This window comes from Macrobrachium nipponense, chromosome 4 (genome assembly GCF_015104395.2).
Source record: "Macrobrachium nipponense isolate FS-2020 chromosome 4, ASM1510439v2, whole genome shotgun sequence".
NCBI classification, from domain to species: domain Eukaryota; kingdom Metazoa; phylum Arthropoda; class Malacostraca; order Decapoda; family Palaemonidae; genus Macrobrachium; species Macrobrachium nipponense.
This window is the reverse complement of record NC_061100.1, coordinates 145,642,953-145,664,291: the sequence shown is the minus strand read 5'-3', so window position 1 is coordinate 145,664,291 and position 21,339 is coordinate 145,642,953. Positions and strand designations below refer to the sequence as shown.

General features: G+C 36.7%; 1 protein-coding gene across 1 annotated transcript in view; it reads left to right on the top strand.

Annotated features, from left to right (window-relative positions):
• LOC135211262 (hemicentin-1-like) overlaps nt 1-21,339 on the top strand; it is a gene marked incomplete in the record, with an annotated part of 257,809 nt that overhangs the window by 157,839 nt on the left and 78,631 nt on the right. Inside the window, 8 exon segments of the mRNA XM_064244559.1 lie at nt 12,058-12,181; nt 13,490-13,582; nt 14,762-14,950; nt 16,856-17,031; nt 17,359-17,539; nt 18,495-18,608; nt 19,175-19,256; nt 19,324-19,436. Of these exon segments, the coding sequence (XP_064100629.1) occupies nt 12,058-12,181; nt 13,490-13,582; nt 14,762-14,950; nt 16,856-17,031; nt 17,359-17,539; nt 18,495-18,608; nt 19,175-19,256; nt 19,324-19,436 (1,072 nt within the window).

Here is a 21,339-nt window from a genome sequence, read left to right as displayed (position 1 = left end):
CTAGCAATTTTCAATCAATCACCTTCATTTTGCAATAAATGGGAAGTTTCTAGGACAATATTTCGATTTGTGGTGAATTTTTTAAAACAACTTTTTTTTACGTCTGTGAGTTACGAATTCATGTGTAACATAAAGAGATATTTTAAATAATATATTATGTGATATGCTATGACATTTCTTAGAATGTAGAGAATCTTCAATTTAACTTCCTTGGAGACAGAGTGTCCGAGCGACAGCTTAGGAATGCTTACGCATCTTTTTTTAATGTGGTGTGATCAAGAGTGTTGGCTTAGCAAATCAGTGCCTCGTCCTGTCACCATGAGAGCTTGATGTAGAGGTGACTTTGAAACTGGTCTTAAGCAGTTTCGGGGCATGAACATTCTGAACATTGAATGTGGGTTCGTATGTATGCGTGCGCTTTTCCCCCTACATAAGGAAATGTATTGTTACCATGAAGGGTAGACTATTACAGAGAGAAGGCAGGGCCGGGATGGCTCCTGCCAAGGTGTCTGTTGATTAGTGACACTGCAACTGTGCTGAAATGGGTGAGTGTTATTATATCTATTTTGGCCAAAGTGTGGCTGGATTGTATTTGAATATTTATTTCAGAGATATTCTAATTATATGATCTTTTGATTATGCTCATGTGCTTACCAGAGTGTTCTCCTGTCTTCTAACAGGAGATTCTGGTAGAGGGGAAATGTTCTGGAAGAGGGGAAATGATTCGGGAGAAGAGTGGGATTGTTCATTGGAGAAATGGTGTACTGACTAATTGCTATGTTGACTGTGCCTATCTGTTATGGCTAAACTAATGTTGGTGTTAGATTAATTACTGAGGGTTATTTTAGTTATTTGGACTTTGAGTTAATATTCCTTTAATTATTCTGTTAAGAATCTGAGTTATTCAGTTAATACTTTGCTTTCAAATAAATGCATATTTTTGTAATTCATGACTCTGATTTGATGACCCAGACAATGGAAGGTGTATCGAGAGAAAGAAAGAAAGATATATATATATATATATATATATATATATATATATATATATATATATATATATATATATATATATAGAGAGAGAGAGAGAGAGAGAGAGAGAGAGAGAGAGAGAGAGAGAGTGTTGTTGGGAATCAGGAGAGAGAGAGAGAGAGTGTTGACGATCTCGTTATTAGTGGTAGCAAGCGGTGTTTGAACGATATTAAGCATATTGTGAGATTGGTAGCAGCTATAAGATGCTGTTTTTAGAGAGTCTGGTTGTGGGAATGTGTTAGATTTCAACTGATAAGTGACGGGAGTTAAGAATTGTTCAGCTGTGGATCTGGTACTGGAAGAGGAATTTTCAACTAGGATCAGCATTTCTGCCCACCGTGAGATACATCGAGGGAGTCGGTTGCTCAGTTGGACTTCTGAGTGCGTGTTGCCAGTGTTTTCTCGCTCGTAATACCGAGTTGTTCAAGTATGTGTGTATTCGCGTGTTTGTGCGGAAGCGTGCTCGGTATAGTGGTTGGATATTCTCTCATTTGAAGCCATGAGTGTGATATTATTGTTTTTTGCCATTGTGTATGAATCATTTTTTGGAGTTAGAGATTTAGTTCACAGTACCATTTTTTTCCATGGGAGTAGAATGTGATGTGTGTTTTTTTCTTTTTCTTGGCACATGTTAAAGGAGACGCATTCGTCTTGGTTTTGACACATATGTATACGTGTGAAGGGTTTTTCATACATGCAGCTTAGTTCTTGGGGATGCTTGGACTGCATTTTTTTGGCCCTTGGAGACAGCAGCCGCTCATATATACGCATTCAGCGCAATTTTTGCTGAGCGACAGAGAGCCAGCGCCCAAGGGAGGCTAGTGGTGTCTCTCATGGGGTTGTGCCAACAGGGGGGTGAACTTCCTTTTTTTTTTCTTTGTGCCGGGGTAATGGGGGCGAGTTTGGCCTTGAATTTGATGATAGCAATTCTGGTGAATGGGCAAGTACTAATATTTGGTGATACTACTGATACTGGCAAATTCTGATACTGATAATACTGATATTGATGCTATTTTTTTATACTAACATGGGTGTTGTAATGATACTAAGGGTGGTGATGTTTTTTTGTGAATGTGGGCGGAACTAACCACAAATTTTGATTTCCGTTTTTGTATGAGTTCAGCAGATAATTGCTTGAAGTCTATGTGAGTCACAGATGTTACAGGTTTCATGGGAAAGTTATCAGTGCCATTAGTTTTTCTTTTCCCTTTTTTTTTGTGGGGGGGGGGGCGGGGGGGGGGGGGGGGGACGTTAGCCATCACTGACGTAAGTTTTTATTATCATGGTTTGAATTTGTTTTTCTCTCCAAGCAGTTTGTGCAGATTTTTGATATCTCAGTTCGTGACTTGGGATCATTGTTCGGGAATGTGTTTATAATTTCAGCCGTTTGATGCTGCAGAGAGATTTATGTGAGAATTTTTGCATTTTTTAATGTATACATGATGGCACTACATTTTTTTTTCTGGATATTTGTGTTCTGGAAATTGTTGGCATCTTGCATAATTGTGTTTGTAGCAACTTTGCCAGAGATAGGAGACTTGGTTAAGTTTCTAGTGGCCTATGCCGTAGTGAATATGGGGAAGTCTTTGCTTAGACACTTTGAATTTGGTGTTTTGTTGTAATGAGTTATGGCACATTGGTGATTTTTTTCTAGAATTTCTTGGGCAATTTCATTTGCCGAGTTTTGCCTTTTCTCAGCAGTTATGCTAAACAGAGAGTGTAACTTTGAGCTCCTTAGAGAGGCTTTTCAGAGTTATTTTCCTGGAGAATTGGAGATATAATATTTTGAGCCATGTAATATTTTATTTTTGTTGGAGATATCCCATAGTTTAGACCTATGGTGGTGAGAGCTATGTTTAGTTCAATTATTTTTGCAGTCATTTTTGTTGCAAATAGAAACACTTGTGAGAGGAGATATGTGACAATATCTTCGAGTGTATCAGCAAGATGCATTGAATGCATTTTTCGGGGATGGAGTTTCATTTTTTGATGACTCTGCTTGGAGATATAACATTTTTTGGAGACTTGTTTTATTCCACATGGGGTTATTAATGTAATGGAGGGAATTGTTTATATTACCTGGGTGGTATTATTATTAATATGGTGATATATTGGAGTGACATTACTGTGTTGCAGTTTTATGAGTCCCTATGGAGATGTTGCATTTTTTATATTCACCAGTGGGTTAGTTTTGGCAGCATATAATTGTGGAATTGCGGTTTACTGTAGTTTATATCCCAGATAGGTGATAATTGATTTAATTGGGCAAAATCATGTGGGAGTTATGTCTTTAAGGACAATTTTTGGGCAACATTGGAGATAATTTTGTGAAATGTGCTTATGTGGTGTCATGTCTGTACAGAACTTTTTTTTTGAGAATCATGGGTTTCTGAAGTTGCTAGTCTGACTAGACATTTCTATACTGCAGTTCGAGCACCTGACATGTTCACAGGTGGATTTTTTGCTGATAATGCCGTGATGAGTCCGGTGGTTGACTCTTTTCCTCTAGCGTTGATTACTCAGAGTTTTGCACTATTCTGAGAAATTCTGATTTGGGCATTTCACGGAGATGTATCTTCATAAGGGGATTGTTTCCGGCCTTTTACGATCGAAGAAAAAGTTGCGATGGCAAATTCCGTAAGGATACATGCTGCATTCATGAGGGAAAAAGTTGGGTTATGTATGTTATGCAAATAAAAACCTTTATGAGGAGATATGGGGCAATATTTTTGAGTGTATCAGCTAGATGCTTTGAGTGCATTTTTCGGAGATGGAGTTTCATTTTTGATGACTCTGCTTGGAGATATAACATTTTTTGAAGACTTGTTTTTATGCCACCACTAATAATGAGATTGTCAATCTCGTTATCATTTTGGTAGCGATAGGCCAGAGCGGCAGACAACTGGTAATTGGCAACACATTCTCCCTCCTCTCTCTCTCTCTCTCTCTCTCTCTCTCTCTCTCTCTCTCTCTCTCTCTCTCTCTCAATACTGGCAACAACACTCTCTCTCTCTCTCTCTCTCTCTCTCTCTCATCTCCTCTCATCTATCATCTCTCTCTCTCTCTCTCTCTCTCTCTCTCTCTCTCTCTCTCTCTCTCAACATACCTCCCCTCCATTATCTAGGTCATCAAATCAGAGTCGTAAATTTAAAAAATATGCATTTATTTAAAAGCAAAGTGTCAACTGAATAACTCAGATTCTTAACAGAATGACTAAATGAAATGTTAACTCAAGGTGCAAATAACCCATATAACCCTCGGTAATTAATCTAACACCAACATTAGTTTAGCCATAACAGATAGGCACAGTCAACATAGTAATTAAGTCAGTACACCATTTCTCCAATGAACAATCCCCACTCTTCTCCCGAAACATTTCCCCTCTTTCAGAACATTTTCCCTCTACCAGAATCTCCTGTTAGAAGACAGGGGAACACTCTGGTAAGCACAAAAGCATAATCAAATAATCATACAAACAGAATATCTCTGAAATAAATATTCAAATACAATCCAGCCACACTTTGGCCAAAATAGATATAATAACTCTAACCCATTTCAGCACAGTTGCACTGTCACTAATCAACAAACACTTTGGCAGAGCCATCCCGGCCCTGCCTTCTCTCTGTAATAGTCTACCCTTCATGGTAACAATGCATTTCCTTATGTAGGGGGAAAAGTGTACACATACGTACGAACCCACACTCAATGTTTAGAATGTTCACACCCCAAAACTGCTTAAGACCAGTTTCAAAGTCACCTCTACATCAAGCTCTCATGGCGACAAGACGAGACACTGATTTGCTTAAGACAGTAGTTTTGATCACACTACCTCAAAAAAAGATGCGTAAGCATTCCTAAGCTGTCGCTCGGACACTCTGTCTCCAAGGAAGTTAAATTGCTGATTCTCTATATTCTAAGAAACGTCATAGCATATCACATTATATATCATTTAAAGTATCTCATAGCAAATCCCCCTTTTTATGTTACAGATAGCTCGGCCACCTCTAGGCTAGCACCAGCCTAGCCACAGCTCACATAAAATAGCTTATATATATATAATATATATATATATATATATATATATATATATATATATATATATATATATATATAAAACACATTGGCCGACTCATAAAACACTATGATAAAAAAATAACTGCACCTCTCTGGCAGTATAATGTCAATCATACACTATTTTCAATAAACTGCATATGGGCTATAATAACAACTGATTGTAGAAAAAACATTTCTTCATCTTGAACTTTCTCACACTCCCGTGTATGTGATTGGTCTGCTGCTGTACAGGCACGTGAAACACGCTGTAGAAAGGCGAAACGCCTCCTTGTGGAAGACAACTGACAACTCCCGTAGTCCAAAAGCGCTGTAGAACTCCGCAGACTCGTAGAAATTCTCGTATGTGGGCAAACATCAGCAACATCTCTGCAATCGCTGAAGGGCGTCTCGCTAGTGTTGGGGAATGATGTTTATGTTGTTTCAATATGTCAGTCATGTCATCGGTCAACTAAAGAAGAATTAACCCAAGACATACTTCTGTCAAATAATGACCACAAAATATTAACTGAATGTCTTCCCATTAACCTCATTAATATGACCACAGAACCAATTCCTAACTACAACTCTCCAACATCAACAAAAAAACTCACCAAATTCACATAAGTCAGCACACACACTCAAGAACTCACAGAAACTCCACGGACTTCTGTCATCACATTTCAAACTCACAAATTCTCACAAGTAAAAAAAAAAAAAAAAAAAAAACAAAAAAAAAAAAAAAAAAAAAAGACTAATGAGCCCGAGAAAAAAGAACACATAACAAACCCAGCCCCAGATTATCACCTAAAATGTTCTCTCAAGCTCTGATATTTCAGCAACCCACAAAATCAGCAAAAACGCTTCAATGTCTAACAGCAAAAACCCTTTTTACTGCTCATATAACTAATCTCCATGAAATACAATGTCAAACACCCATTTATGGAATTCACATACCCCAACAAATTACATCTCCCATCCACAAACAGAAATGCTATTTAAAGCTCAACCCCAATTACATCTCTCATAGGAAAAGAAAAAAAGGAATAAAAAAAAGATAATAACAATAATAATAAGTGAACTTTCCCCCATCACAAAGCACATAATATACATAACATACATAGCCCAACTTTTTCCCTCATGAATGCAGCAGTATCCTTATGGAATTTGCCATCGCAACTTTTTCTTCGATCGGAAACGGCCGGAAACAATCCCCTTACGAAGATACATCTCTGTGAAATGCCAAAATCAGCATTTCTCAGAATAGTGCAAAACTCTCAGTAATCAACACTAGAGGAAAAGAGTCAGCCACGGGACTCACACGGCATTATCAGCAAAAAATCCACCCACGAACACGTCAGGTGCTCGAACTGCAGTATAGAAATGTCTAGTCAGACTTGCAACTTCAGAAACGAATGATTCTCAAAAAAAGTTCTATACTGACACCACATAAGCACATTTCAGAAAATTATCTCCAGGATATGACTAAGGTGCTCAAAAATTGTCATAAAGACATAACTCTCCCATGATACTGCCCAATTATAAAAAAAAATTATCACCTATTCGGGATAAAAACTACGGTAAACCGCAATTCCACAATTATATGCCGCCAAAAATAACCCACTGGTGAATATCAAAAATGTAACATCTCCATAGGGTCTCATAAAACTGCAACACAGTAATGTCACTCAAACATATCACCATATTAATAATAACAACACTCAGGCAATATAAATAATTCCCTCCATTTCACCAATAACCCCATGTGGAATACAAACAAGTCTCAAAAAAATGTTATATCTCCAAGCAGAGTCAACAAAAATGAAATTCCATCTCTGAAAAATGTACTCAAAGCATCTAGCAGATACACTAAAAAATATTGCCCATATCTCCTCATAAAGGTTTCTATTTGCAACAAAAATGGCTGCAAAAATAATTGAACTAAACATAGCTCTCACCACCATAGGCCTAAACTGTGGACTATATCTCCAACAAAATGAAAAATATTAAATGGCCAAAATATTATATCTCCAGTTCTCCAGGAAAATAACTGAATGTTACAGTCAAAAACTATAAACTCTCAGTGTAGCATAACTGCTGAGAAAGGGTAAAACTTTGCAAATAAAAAAAATTGCTCAAGAAATTCTAGAAAAAATCACCAATGTGCCATAACTCATTACAACAAAACACCAAATTCAAAGTGTCTAAGCAAAGACTTCCCCATATTCACTACGGCATAGGCCACTAGAAACTTAACCAAGCTTCCTATCTCTGGCAAAATTGCAACAAACACAATTGTGCAAGAGACCAACAATTTCCAGAACACAAATATCCAGAAAAAAAAAGATGTAGTGCCATTATGTAAACGTGCAAAAATAGAAAAATTCTCCCCTAAATCTCCCTGCAGCATCAAACAGCTGAAATTATAAACACATTCCCGAACAATGACTCCAAGTCACGAACTGAGATATGAAAAGTCTACACAAACTGTCCTGAGAGAAAAAAAATAAATTAAAACTCGCCCATGATAAAAAAAACTTACGTCAGCGATGGCTAACGTCCAAAAAAAGGGAAAAGAAAAACTAATGGGACTGATAACTGTTCCTGTGACACCTGTAACACCTATGACTCACATAGACTTTAAGCAATTATCTGTTGAAGTCATAAAACACCACCCTTAATATTCATTACAAGCACCCATGTAAGTATAAAAAATAACACCAGTATCAGACACCAGTATCAGAATTTGCCAGTATTAGTAGTATCACCAGTATTAGCAAATATCAGTACTCGCTAGTATCACCAAAATTGCTATCATCAAATTCACCAAAATTCACCAGAAATTGTTATCACCACCAATAAATCATTGACACAGTCCCCAAAAATTATTACCACCATGACTCCCACAGAATCCTCATAAATATCTCCATTAAAGATAATAATAATCCTCCATAGTAATTCCAATTAAAAATCCCCTCCATGATAATAATTCTCCATAGTAATTCTTCCATAAATATCTCCCATATCACCAGTAAAATATATCCCATAAAATATCTCCAGAAAATATCTCCAGTAAGGGCATTAATATTCCCATTCCCCAGTATTCATCACGACTGCCACACCCCCAAAACTCCAATATCACCACCAATTGCCACCAGTCGTCACCACTTTAAAATAATCTCCAAATCACCATTCAAATCCCCATTAAAAAACAATCTGTGTATCCCCAGTTATAATTATGGCCTCTAACATTGCGTAAAAGCATTCTCCAAAGCATAAGGAAAACTTGCACCACATTCATATGCATTTCATTTTCATTTTCTCTTCACTCAAAAGTAAGAACAAAAAAATCTTTCTAAAAAAAACCATACGGGCATGTCATATCATCACCCAGTGGCTATCAGCTGATTTCATGGCTTTGAAGTTTCCTATTCAAGGCCAAACTCGCCCCCATTACCCCGGCACAAAGAAGAAAAAGGAAGTTCAGCCCCCTAATGGCACAACCCCATGGAAGACACTAGCCTCCCATAGGCGCTACCCCTCGGTCGCTCAGCAAAAATTGCGCTAAGTATGTATACATGAGCGGGCGCTGTCTCCGAGGGCCAAAAAAATGCAATCCAAGCATTCCCAAGAACTGAACTGTATGTATGAAAAACCCTTCACACGTATACATATGTGTCAAAACCAAGACGAATGCATCTCCTCTAACATGTGCCAAGAAAAAAAACATCGCATTCTGCTCCCATGGAAAAAAAATGGTACTCAAAACTAATTCTCTAATTCCAAAAAATGATTCATACACAAAGGCAAAAATCAATAATGTCCCACTCACGGCTTCAAACGAGACAATACCCGACCACTAATCCAAGCTCGCTTCTGCACAAACAAGCGAATACACACATACTTGAATGACTCAGTATTACGAGCGAGAAAACACTGGCAATGCGCACTCAGAAGTACAACTGAGCAACTGACTCCCTCGATGTATCTCACAGTGGGCAGAAATGCTGACCCTAGTTGAAAATTCTTCTCCCAGTACCAGATCCACGGCTGAATAATTCTTAATTCCTGTCCCTTATCAATTGAAATCTAACACATTCCCACAACGAGACTCTCTGAAAACAGCATCTTATAGCTGCTACCAATCTCACAAAAGGCTTAATATTGTTCAAACACCGCTTGCCACCACTAATAATGATGCGTAAGCATTCCTAAGCGGTCGCTCGGACACTCTCATAGCAAATCCCCCTCTTTATGTTACACATGCATCGTATTGTGATAATATTTTCTCTATGTTGCTTTGATCGTTTTACAATTTGTTATGTACCAAAATCATTGCAATGTAGTGTACAATACAATGAAAAATAATTAACTCATTAGCTTTAACCGTTTTGCTCACAGTGCGATTTGTATACAATTACATATGAATTTTTTTTTGCGCTGTCATATATTCCAATATTTATATATGATAATGATATTTTTTTTCATTTCTGATGGTTGTATACTAAACTTCAGGCAATGACAAAAAAAAGGAGCAAAAAATGGACTCTTAATCTTGAAAACTAAGCGTGCTGTGATTTTTTGAAAAAAAAACAAATTTCCACTTCGGCGCTCACTCCCGAATGCTGCCGGCATACAGGAGACACTTTCGGAAATACCAGCTCGGCGTTTAAGGGCTAGTCATCTTTGGTAACCTATTTGCCTGATGGATGGAATTCGCTTTGTGGCTCTTCCTTGTACACCTTCTAGTCTATTTATTGTCATTTCTGTACTGCATATTCTTGATGAGGTCTAACTATTAATGTGAAGAGCTGCAGCACCTTTTCCTTGTTTCTGTATTTGAACTGCCCCTTTATGTATCCCACTACTTTCTGTGCCTTCTTTTCAGCTTTTATGCACTGTTTTGTGGATTTTAACTCCTTGGTTATAATGACCCCAAGGTCCTCTTCGTGTTCTACACTAAAAATGTCATTCCCAAGCAGCAAGTAGTTGGCATGAGGGTTGTTTATTCCAATTTGTAGCACTTTACATTTATCCAAGTTAAAAGGCATTTGCCATCTTTTTTACCATTCTCCTATTTTCCTCAGATAATTTCTTAAACACTCTACTGTTTCTGGGTCTGCTGCATTTAGTACATGTAGTTTGGTGTCCTCTGCAAATTTGTTTATTCTGCTAGTTAAGCCTACATCAATGTTATTAATGTAAATAAAAAACAAGAGAGGGCCAAGGACAGAACCCTGGGGAACTCCTCTTGCCACATCTGTCCATTCTGATTCTTCACTATTTATTACGACTCTGTTTTCTATTAGTTGGCAGTCTTCGATCCAGTCTGTTATTTCTCCTACAATTTAAATTACTAAAGCTCTAACGTTTGTCATTTGTTTCTTGTGTGGAACTTTGTCAAAGGCCTTGTGGAAACCTATGTAGGATATATCTATTGATCTACTACAGTCGTAAATACCAAGCATGCTATGGAAAAAACTCCAATAGGCAGTATCTGCTTTGTCTGAAATCGTGTTGGCTGTTTAACAACAAGTTATTTCTACCAATGTGATCCACAATTTGATCTGTAATTATGGACTCAAAAATCTTACAAACGACCGACGTTGGACAAACTGGTCTATAATTTCCCCGGTTCTTCTCTTGGACCATTTTTTAAACTGAGACACATTACCTAATTTCCATCCTCTTGGTGCCTTTTGTTGTTCTGCATTTTTTCTGTAGTGTTTATATAGGTGAGGAACTATTTCCTCTTTTAGCTCTTTAATTTCTGTTTGGATGAATCCCATCCGGGCCAGGAGATTTGAACTTGTTGAGTTTGTCTTTTTCGTTTTTAATGTCCTCTTCTGTAAATTTTGTCCAACGGTTCTGCCTCTTCATATTTAATAGCAGGTTCCGGTATTAAGGTATTGTCTTCAATTGTGAAAACACTAGTAATAAACGTATTCAGTAACTCTGTTTTTTCCAAGTCCGAGTTCACTAGGTTTCCTTTATTGTCCCTTAGGGAACCTAAGAAGAGAGAGAGAGAGAGAGAGAGAGAGAGAGAGAGAGAGAGAGAGAGAGTCTTATGACAGGAAGACCTATAAAGAAATATAAAAGAGAGAGAGAGAGAGAGAGAGAGAGCGCGTCTTTTGACAAGAAGAGCTATAATGAAATTTGAAAGAGAGAGAGATCAGTTGTGATAAGAGGGTAACAGAGAGAAAGAGAGAGAGAGAGAGAGAGAGAGAGAGAGAGAGAGAGAGAGAGAGAGAGAGAGAGAGAGTTATGAAGAGGAAGAGGACCTATAAAAGGTATAATTAGTTGAGATATATATGTATATATATATATATATATATATATATATATATATATATATATATTATATATATATAAAGATATATATCTATATATATATATATAGTATATATATATATGTATATTATATATAGAGAGAAAGAGTTATGACAAGAAGACCTATCAGGAAATTTGAAAGCGAGAGAGGAGAGAGAGAGAGAGAGAGAGAGAAGTTTATGATTAGAAGACCTACAAGGGAATTAGTCAACTTAATTTAGAGGTAATTAAGAAATGGAGGGTGATATCAGAGATGTGACACGACTACATAAAGGTACAATTAATTTAATGAGAGAGAGAGAGAGAGAGAGAGAGAGAGAGAGAGAGAGAGAGAGAGAGAGAGAGAGAGAGATTGGATTTTAGAGTCGCCATAACTTTTTTATTCTGTCTTTTGTCTATTGTCATCGGTGGCAGTCTCTTATCATTTATCATGACATCGAATTCTGTATATCATAATTACTTTTATTTTATATATTTGCCTTTTATAATCATTAAAGCCGCATTTTTATAGTAGAAACGATTTTTATATATCATAGAATATATTTGTATTCGTTACTGTTCCAAGTTCCGTTAATGCTCGTAACGCATTAGCCAATACAACAGTAACAATGGTTATGTAACAACATATCTATTTCTCTGCCATCACAGATTCAAAACGAAGGTGAGAAGATTCAAATCCTTTCGGTGAAAAATACGGACGAAGGATTCATTTCCTGTTCTGCGGCGAATCCTGCGGGAAAGGACTCTGTCAATTTCACGATTCAAGTCTTAGGTAAGAATTCCTTTGTGAAAAGTCAAAGTTTCAGCTGGAACTTTCCAGTCGTTTGCCGAAATCGTCCTTTAGGAAATCCAATAACAGTCTAGTGATTTCTCCCTGAATTGTGTTTCTTTCTTCGCGGAAATTGGAGATTCTGGTTTCCGTATTCCGAGGACAATTCTATTTCGTCCAGGTTGGCTAAAGGTTTTTATTCTGTTTGGCGGAGCACCTTTTTTCGAATCTTGGTAATGCCTTAATTTGAGTTCCCACAGGTTGTTTTGTGCAGTCAGTGCATTTCACGTGGAGCAATTGTACTATAGTAGGTTCACATCAACCGTGCATCTGATGTCTAGGCTCGTCCCTTACGACGCTCCTGATTGGTTGTTGATAAGCCAATCTCAGGGCTGGAAACTCTCAGTCTCTCGAGAGAGTTCACATAAGCAGGATGTACGTTCCACCTCTGTCTTTCAAAAGTATCCCTCAGGATAGGGGGAACATGCATTCTGCCTATGTGAACTCTCGAGAGAGACTGAGAGTTTCCAGTCCTGTGATTGGGTTATCAACAGCCAAACAGGAGCGTCATAAGAACTGGCCTAGACATCAGATGCACGGTTGATGTGAATCTCCTATAGGCATTACTAGAGTGATGACAACGACATTTCAGTCTTTTAATTTACCTCCATTTTCTACTTCCTTTCTTCAGGCTTGCTGTCCAACTTCGCTAACAATTACTTCTTAGCGCATCTGAGGGGTTTTCTCCCAGTGTGCTTCAAATCCTTCACCTTCTGGATTTCTTTATCTTGCTGTCCAGCCACTCCAACACCCTCTTTTCATTGTCTTAAGCGTTGGATGGCCAAATACCACATTGGATATAAGATTCCTCTTTTCGTTTTACGAATTAGTATAAATATTTTCATTCTTTTCATTTCAATTCTTCCTAAATAAAGGCCACCCGGTGTTTTTGGTCTATGCATAGTTTTAAATTAACATTTTGAATGCACATGTTACTTTAGATTTTAGAATTTAGACATTATTACCCTGAGAATACAGTTTCTAGAGTCAAAGATTCCTTTTATAAATGAGTATTTATTGCTATTTAAGTCATTTACATTTCTTGCTGCGTAATATTATCTGCAGGTCCTTATTCTTTGGACTTACAGAGTTAGCCATTTCGATACTTGATTTTATTCATCTTATCTAAACTCATACGATATTTGCCCATGCTGATATGAAAGAGATGTTGGACATTTCCTTCCTTTCGGATTCTTTCATACGAAGTACTTTAAATTTGATATTACGTCTAAACTATCTTCTCTCATGCAGTGCCGCCCGTCATCAGCAAGGAGGCCAAAACGGAAGTATCAGTGATGGAAGGGGAAAGTGTCGTTTTAGAGTGTCCAGTCAATGCACATCCAGGTAAGAGCTCATCATCGTCAGTTCTGAAGAAGCTATGAGCCAGGTTATGTAATGTTGGTAGGTCTGGGCAAATTTCCGAGATGCATACAGGTATTGCAACAGCTCCGGTTTGTTTTCATGTAATTTTTGAGGCAGGAAAAATAATGAGATTATTTTCAAGAGGATTCCACGGTTAGTTTTTTTTAAGATATGGCGTCCCACCTTTTTCAAGGAAGGTCTCGGTACTAGGTTCCAGTTTGGGGTAGTGGTTGGAAATAGCAAAGAACCATTGGAAATTCGCGGGACGGAAGCCTAATCCCTAAATCCGTGTTGCATATATATATATATATATATATATATATATATATATATATATATATATATATATACACGCAGAGAGAGAGAGAGAGAGAGAGAGAGAGAGAGAGAGAGAGAGAGAGAGAGAGAGAAGAATGACTTAGTCATATTCTATTAAAACACATTATATCTTAACTACTAGAATCATTGACTACTATACTCTGTTTTTTTTTCGTCTGTCCATCCGCTTGTAGTGTTTTTGTATGGTAACACTGCTTCCCGGGCTTTAGATATTTACGCTATGTGTAAGTTTTAGGTAAATAAAAGGATATCTGGGTGTACATTTGCAACTGAAAAGTGTTTTAGTGATTTACTGTATGCGAATTACACCGTTAATATTCGAAATAGGATATTATTATAATCGTTGAATGTAGGCTGAATGTCACTATCTAAAGCCCGAAACGCAGTGTTACCATACAAAAACACCACAGGCTGATGGACAGATAAAAAAAACAGAGTATAGGTACCTTGTAGGAAATCAACTTTGGTGGGCTGCACAAATGCTTTTTTTTTTCTTTTGAGAACTGGAAGACCAAAGCCATGTTGAGAGACTGACAGGAATAGGCACTAAGGGAAATCATATATATATATATATATATATATATATATATATATATATATATATATATATGTGTGTGTGTGTGTGTGTGTGTGTGTGTGTGTGTGTGTGTGAGCGTGTGTGTATTTATGTATAAGAAACACATTTTGTAATTGAAAGCCCTGTGAATATCTGTAAAAAGCATAGAATGTCGTCCCATCTTTAATAAACAACATCGTTGTCTTTAATAAACATTTGCAGGAAAAGGTTGAAATAATCGGAAAATTTTTATTCTTACTTTCTAGAACCCACCATCATATGGACAGTAGAAGGAGCAGTGGTGGGCGTAGGAGGGCGTGGAAATATTGACGTCGTGGGCGATGGTCGCACCCTCAGAATCGCCCATGTTGGAAGCGACAATTCGGGTGTCTACACGTGCACAGCGACCAACGCTGCTGGCATAACGGACATTCCTATTACGCTTGTGGTGTTGGGTAAGATTCTCTCTCTCTCTCTCTCTCTCTCTCTCTCTCTCTCATACGGACACTTACATCATGTAATCTGCAATTAATGAGGCCTCTTCTTATCTTATATCTTGCAATCAATCATACTGATCAGTCGGCCAATTCATCAGTTACTCTTTCGCCTTTCCCATGACTGGTAGAAGTAATTATTAAGGAAACGCAGGTCGGCGTCACGATGAAGCAAACCTGTTTAAGGACAACTAAAGTTATTTAGTTTCAGAGATATTATTCGGGGATAGTTAGGGGATAGTTAGTAAGTTGAGACTAAGATGGCCTTGTGACAGCACTACCTTGACCTAAAAGGAATAAGAGGCTGATGCGGACCTTTGGATTCCTCCAGGCCAACATAGCAGAAGATACAATTCACCCATATACATACATTAAAAGTTTCTGATCATATTTATTCATTTGTAACATCACTGAAGAAACTCTTAGATTTCAGTACATTGACATTTGGTGGATAAAATTTAAATCCGAGGGTGTTCAGGTTAACTTACAACTTCTCTACGGGTGTGCAGAAAAGAAGATATTTTCCATCGTCATCTCAGTAATTTGAAAAAAAAAAATCACTTAGACCCACTTGGGACGCCTGGTAGGAAGTCTCCCCTCAAAACCAAACTATATTTTTAGAAAAAAAATCACAATTAGTCGTTTTAGACGATTAACAATAATTCCATAATAACCTGACTTTCGTAATTCCAACTCATAAACTTCCATGATTCTTAAAATCTTTTGCCTGAGATCTTAGCAAGTTAGTTGTCACATTTGTCACTTGATATGGCATAGAAATATATTTTTTTTATTTTACGGTTATGTAAGTATAGTTTCAATTCGATGATATGATAATACATCCAGGAAACTTTACTCCATAAACTTTACTTCAATCATGCGGGTCTTCATTTGTTATTTGATAATTACCTCAGCTGTCAATTAATCATTGCGTAATAGAAAAAGCTAGTGCGTAATAATGTTTCATTTTCGTTTTCTTGTTCATTGTCATGTACGGTGTAAAATTTTCAATCACTTAGAATCGATTGATTCTTTTCCTACTCAAACCAGTCTTTTTTTAAGGTTGAAATATCTTGAAAAAAAAATTTATTGTGTTTATGTGGTATATGCTATTCAGCGCACATCCACATTACACCATTCTTTTACTCTTACCAGAGGAAGAAGATAAATGGCCTTTTAACGTGTATACTACAATCCCATTTCCGTCGTTTTAGTTCGAAGATGCTTTCTGATGAATTAGACGAATTCCTCCTTTGAGTACTTTATTAGCTGATTTGACATCTCAAGTGTAGAACTAGAGTATACGAAGCATAAAAGTGTATGTAAACGATTACATACAAACAAACGAGCATTGGAGCTCAATACACATTAGAGAATCATATCCTACATACATGAGGTAGAATTTATAGGATCAAAGCCTGTGTATCGGATTCGATATCACACATTATAATTTATTATATTTACACACTGAAACATGACGCAACATTCTGCAATCAGCTTGGAACTGAACGTGGCCACTGACGACGTTTCATAAGGCGTCTTACATACCTAACAGTTTACTTCCATAAAGTTCTTTCTTAACACCAGCCTAACCAGTTCAAGGCTTACCATTGGGCAAAACACTTGAGGTTCTTTGCAGCGTGCCTTCGGCCCCTAGCTGCAACCACTTTCGTTCTGTTTACTGTGCCCTCTTTCATAATCTTTTTTCATCTTACTTTCCACCCTCTCCTAACACTTGATTCATAGTGCAACTGCGAGGTTTCCCTCCTGTTACACCTTTCAAACCTTTTAGCGATGACCTCAGGTCCCAGTGCTTGGCCTTTGGCCTAAATTCTATATGTAACTCAACTCTTTTTCTCGTGACAGTTCCTCCACAAATCGAAGGTGGCGAAAGAAGCGGACACCAGAGGGAAGGCGAAGAGGAGCTGATCACCGTCATGGAAGGAGGGCATGCCTCCCTCGAGTGCCACTTGGTCAAAGGGTCACCCAAACCCACCAGAAAGTGGCTCGTAGGACCCGATCTTATTGAGCCCATGCATCCGGTAAGAGACGATCGCCTGGTCAATAACCTAGATGTTGTGACGCCAGTTTTAGTAGCTATAATCAATCAATCTTTGGCCAAAATAATTGCGGATACATAATAGGTTAAGTTGAATTATGGGCAGCTCTAATGAGGGTCCCACATTACTGGTTTTCTATAAACATTGAATAAATCTGGAATTTTATATATGTAGGTACCGTTCCTTTGTGATATCAGGATGAGAATTAACTCGTAGCAGAATCAGTGTTACACATTTTCCTATCAGTGATTTTGATCAACATTCCAAAAACGATTTGCATTCTTTATAACCTAAAGGCTTGCTTTCCAGGTCATCAATGACGGGGAAAAACTCTTAATCACAAGATCCGCCGTAACTGATGCTGCCCAATACAAGTGTGTTGCCGAAAACTCTGCAGGGACGGACAAGAAGATTGTTAGAGTTGTTGTCAACGCCCCACCCAGAGTCAATACTACAGCTCTTCTGGGACCTTTCAAAGTATCCTCCCCAGGTGAGGAAGACTTAAAAATTAAAAGGAATATTTTTTTTTAAATCTGTTTAAGATAAAATTCAGGGGTAATATTTTTCATCTCGGCAAGAGAAGCAATACTAAAGCTCTCTGAAGACTTGTCAAAGTACATCCTCAGGCCAAAAGAAAAAGAAAAAGAAAAACCACAACAACAACTATAAATAATTAAAGGAATTCTGACTTATTTCCTTTATTCAAGGCTGAAATCAGTCTCTTGATGTTACTAACAACCACCTTAAATTTAATATTTCTGCATTCTTGGTTCAAGTATTTTTGCAAATTAATTTTTTACATTTTTGTTATCAATGACTTCATGAAATTTATTAGTGCAATGTTCTTGATACTTTTCAAAATATCTACTGCTTATGAATTTGTGAAGACATAACCGTCAGGCTGTCTGTGGGAGGAAGGTAAATCTTATATTAATGATTGTAGTATCTTTTTTAAGTATAGAATATATTCAATCCAATTTAGATCACTAACCTCTTGCGTTTGTTACAGCATCTCTTGTAAGTAATGTAAAAATCCATGAAATTCTGAGAAAATTTCAAATAATCCTGTAATGAAATTGTTTTGTTAATAAATTTCTTACTGGGGAATTTGTCCTTTTCAAAGTGTCTACAAGCAATAAATCAAATACTGTATTACATATTAAGAAAGTTATTTCTATATTCATAGCATTTAAGGGAAAATTTACCGCAAGAAAGTCAACTACGTTCTATCTGGTGACTCATAGGAATCGCCCGTAGGACTTTTCCGTAGGATTTCTCTGTACATTTGGAACCGTAGTCGAAATGCAAAGAACCTCCATTACCACCTTAGAATATCCCTCAGAGGTTGCCAGATTAAAAATAGCCATCATTTACAAATATTAAACATAAAAATTTTCGTAATGTTTTTATTTATTTATTTATTTATTTATTCTTACCTGCTGAAGGAGGCGCAGACGTCACCCTCCTGCCTCCTGATGGACGTCCTTACCATTCCTCCGTCAGCACTACCATTACCACGACGGAGGACCAGACCATTTCCATCCCATGCCCTGTGACAGGTGAGGAGGACCTTAGATGTAGGATATGCAAATATATGTAGGCATAAAGATGTTTAGCTGTAGTATGTATTCGGATACGTAAAAAGTTATTTTCTTTGTTCTTATATATATATATATATATATATATATATATATATATATTATCTATATATATATATATATATATATACATATATATATATATATATATATATATATATATATATGATATATATATAGATATACATATATATATATATATATATATAATATATATATATATATATATATATATACTATATATATACATATATATATATATATATAGTATATATATATATATATACATATATATATATATATATACACACACACACACATATATATATATATATATATATATATATAATATATATATATGAATATATATAATGTATATGTGTGTTTTTTTGTTTTCTTAGCAGAGAAACCATCAACAAATAAAACTTAGATAATATATTTTTATGTCAATTTGCAGCCAAGCCTTTAACGTGGTTTCTTTAAAAATCTTTCACTCGAGATCATTTTATCTCTAACTTGCCTTTCAGGGTTCCCAAAACCCCGCCGCCTTTGGTACCGCGGTTCCCAGTCGCTTGTTTCGTCGGTCAGAATGAACGTCGGGGTCAGCGGGCAAAATCTGACCATCGCCGGTGTGACGCCAAGGGACGCTGGGGAACTACGTTCTGCGTCGCGTCAGCGGGCAAAACCTGACCATCGCTGGTGTGACGCCAAGGGACGCTGGGGACTACGTCTGTGTCGCCGTCAATCCTGCCGGAGAGACGCAGTTGACGACAACTCTGGATGTCATAGGTAAGGATTTGGGCTCCTTGAAATCAGTTATATTAAGCTTCCTAAATCTTCCCCTTATCTCTCTCTCTCTCTCTCCTCTCACCTCCGAGGCCATACGTCTCAAAGGGCCTGTCATTGTGAAATTCTGCCACTCAAGTCTTTCCTGCGCTTTATCTTTGTCTTCTATTTTAAGTTTTTCTTCAGATAAACTTTCTTTTTTTTTTCAAGCATTATGTGTGTTAGGACTTGATACTGATAATTCGATGTTTATGAATGAATGATTTTCAGAAAAAATTAAAGTTATGTGACTACGTTTTTCTCTATATTAAGTTCCTTTTTCGTTTTTATAATCTTATATGCTTGTTATTTGTACTTGATGTTGTATTTTTCTTTGTAGGCCATAGAGATCACTGTCTGCTTTGTATATTTTATATTATGTCTCTTTGTGGACAAATTTATAATAATAGTTGTATATTTTGTCAATAAAATAACTAACTATCTTCCGCAAAACGCCACTCGTTTCCAGCCTTCCATCTCAAAGTTCTTATCCAGGCATATCCGGGTTTTCCAACTCGTCAGGTACCCTCAGGATCCTAGCAAAAACTATCACTCACTATCTCCCCTTGGCGAAAAGAAGGTCATGTCCAAACCATCAGTATCTCTCCTCATTATCTCATCTACATGAAGAACTTTCGTAATTTCCATTACGTTATTATATCTAACTTAGTCCTGCCATTTTTCTCAGGACTTTATTCACAAATAGACAATGTTTTTTTTTTTTTCAGATATACTTCCACTACCATTTCACGATTCATATTCATGAAGCAATACAGGTCGCACTAGACTAATCTGTTTATAATGTTACTTTCCTTTGCAATTTCAGTCTATTTGATTTCCAAATCTTATTCACCCGGCCTATTTTTTATTTGTCTCTTTTTAGTCTTTCGCAAAATTCAATCCCTAGAGAACATATTCTTAAACATTTGAAAGACTCTACCTCGTCCAACCTTCGTCAGTCTAGTGATGTTTTATACCTTGGGACACATTGTGCCCTCGTTAACCCTGCTCTCTTACAAAAAAAAGGGGGTGTCCTATCTCTATAGAGCAAATGTTTTAAATCTTTTGGTATTTTGTTTATTAAAACAGTATCATCATCTGCATATTCGTAGTTTGACAAGTTTCTGTCGTTACAACAGTTTAAACCTTCTCTTTCCTTTTGGATGACTTCCATTTTAAATTCATGGAAAAGACAAACAGCGTTAAAGAAAAAAAAAGAATCCTATAAAGACCCCCTTCTCTCAGCAACAAATTCATTTGACGACACCCCGTTAGCATTAACTTTGCATCTGCTTCGTTCATGAATAATGTAAATTAGTTTTACATATATAAAGAGATTGCCACAGTGACGTAAGACCTTCCACAAAGTTGGTCTGTAGATTTTGTGTGGGACCTTTTCTTGTAAAATGCAAGTCCGTCAAACAATTATTTTTAAATCACACTGTTGCGCAAACTGTCCTAACATAATAATCTGGTCTGTGCAACTTCTTCCTCTTCTTAAAAGAGGGTGTTCATATGAAGCATTTGATCCACGACTTTCTCTAAATTGTTGAGGATGACAAGACTCAATCATTTCATCGTGAATGACGTAGAGGCAGTGCAAAAACTATAATATAATACCGACCCAGTTTCAGAACATCGGGTTTTGTTTTGTCATGCCAAATTCTGCTCATATCAATTTCTTGTTTTCTGTCTATCTGAATCTAATGTATTCTCTTATTTTTACCGTAAATATATATATATATATATATATATATATATATATATATATATATATATATTGTATGTATGTATATATATATATATATATATATATATATATATATATATATATAAAGTTTAGTAAACATGTTATCTTTCCCTCCGT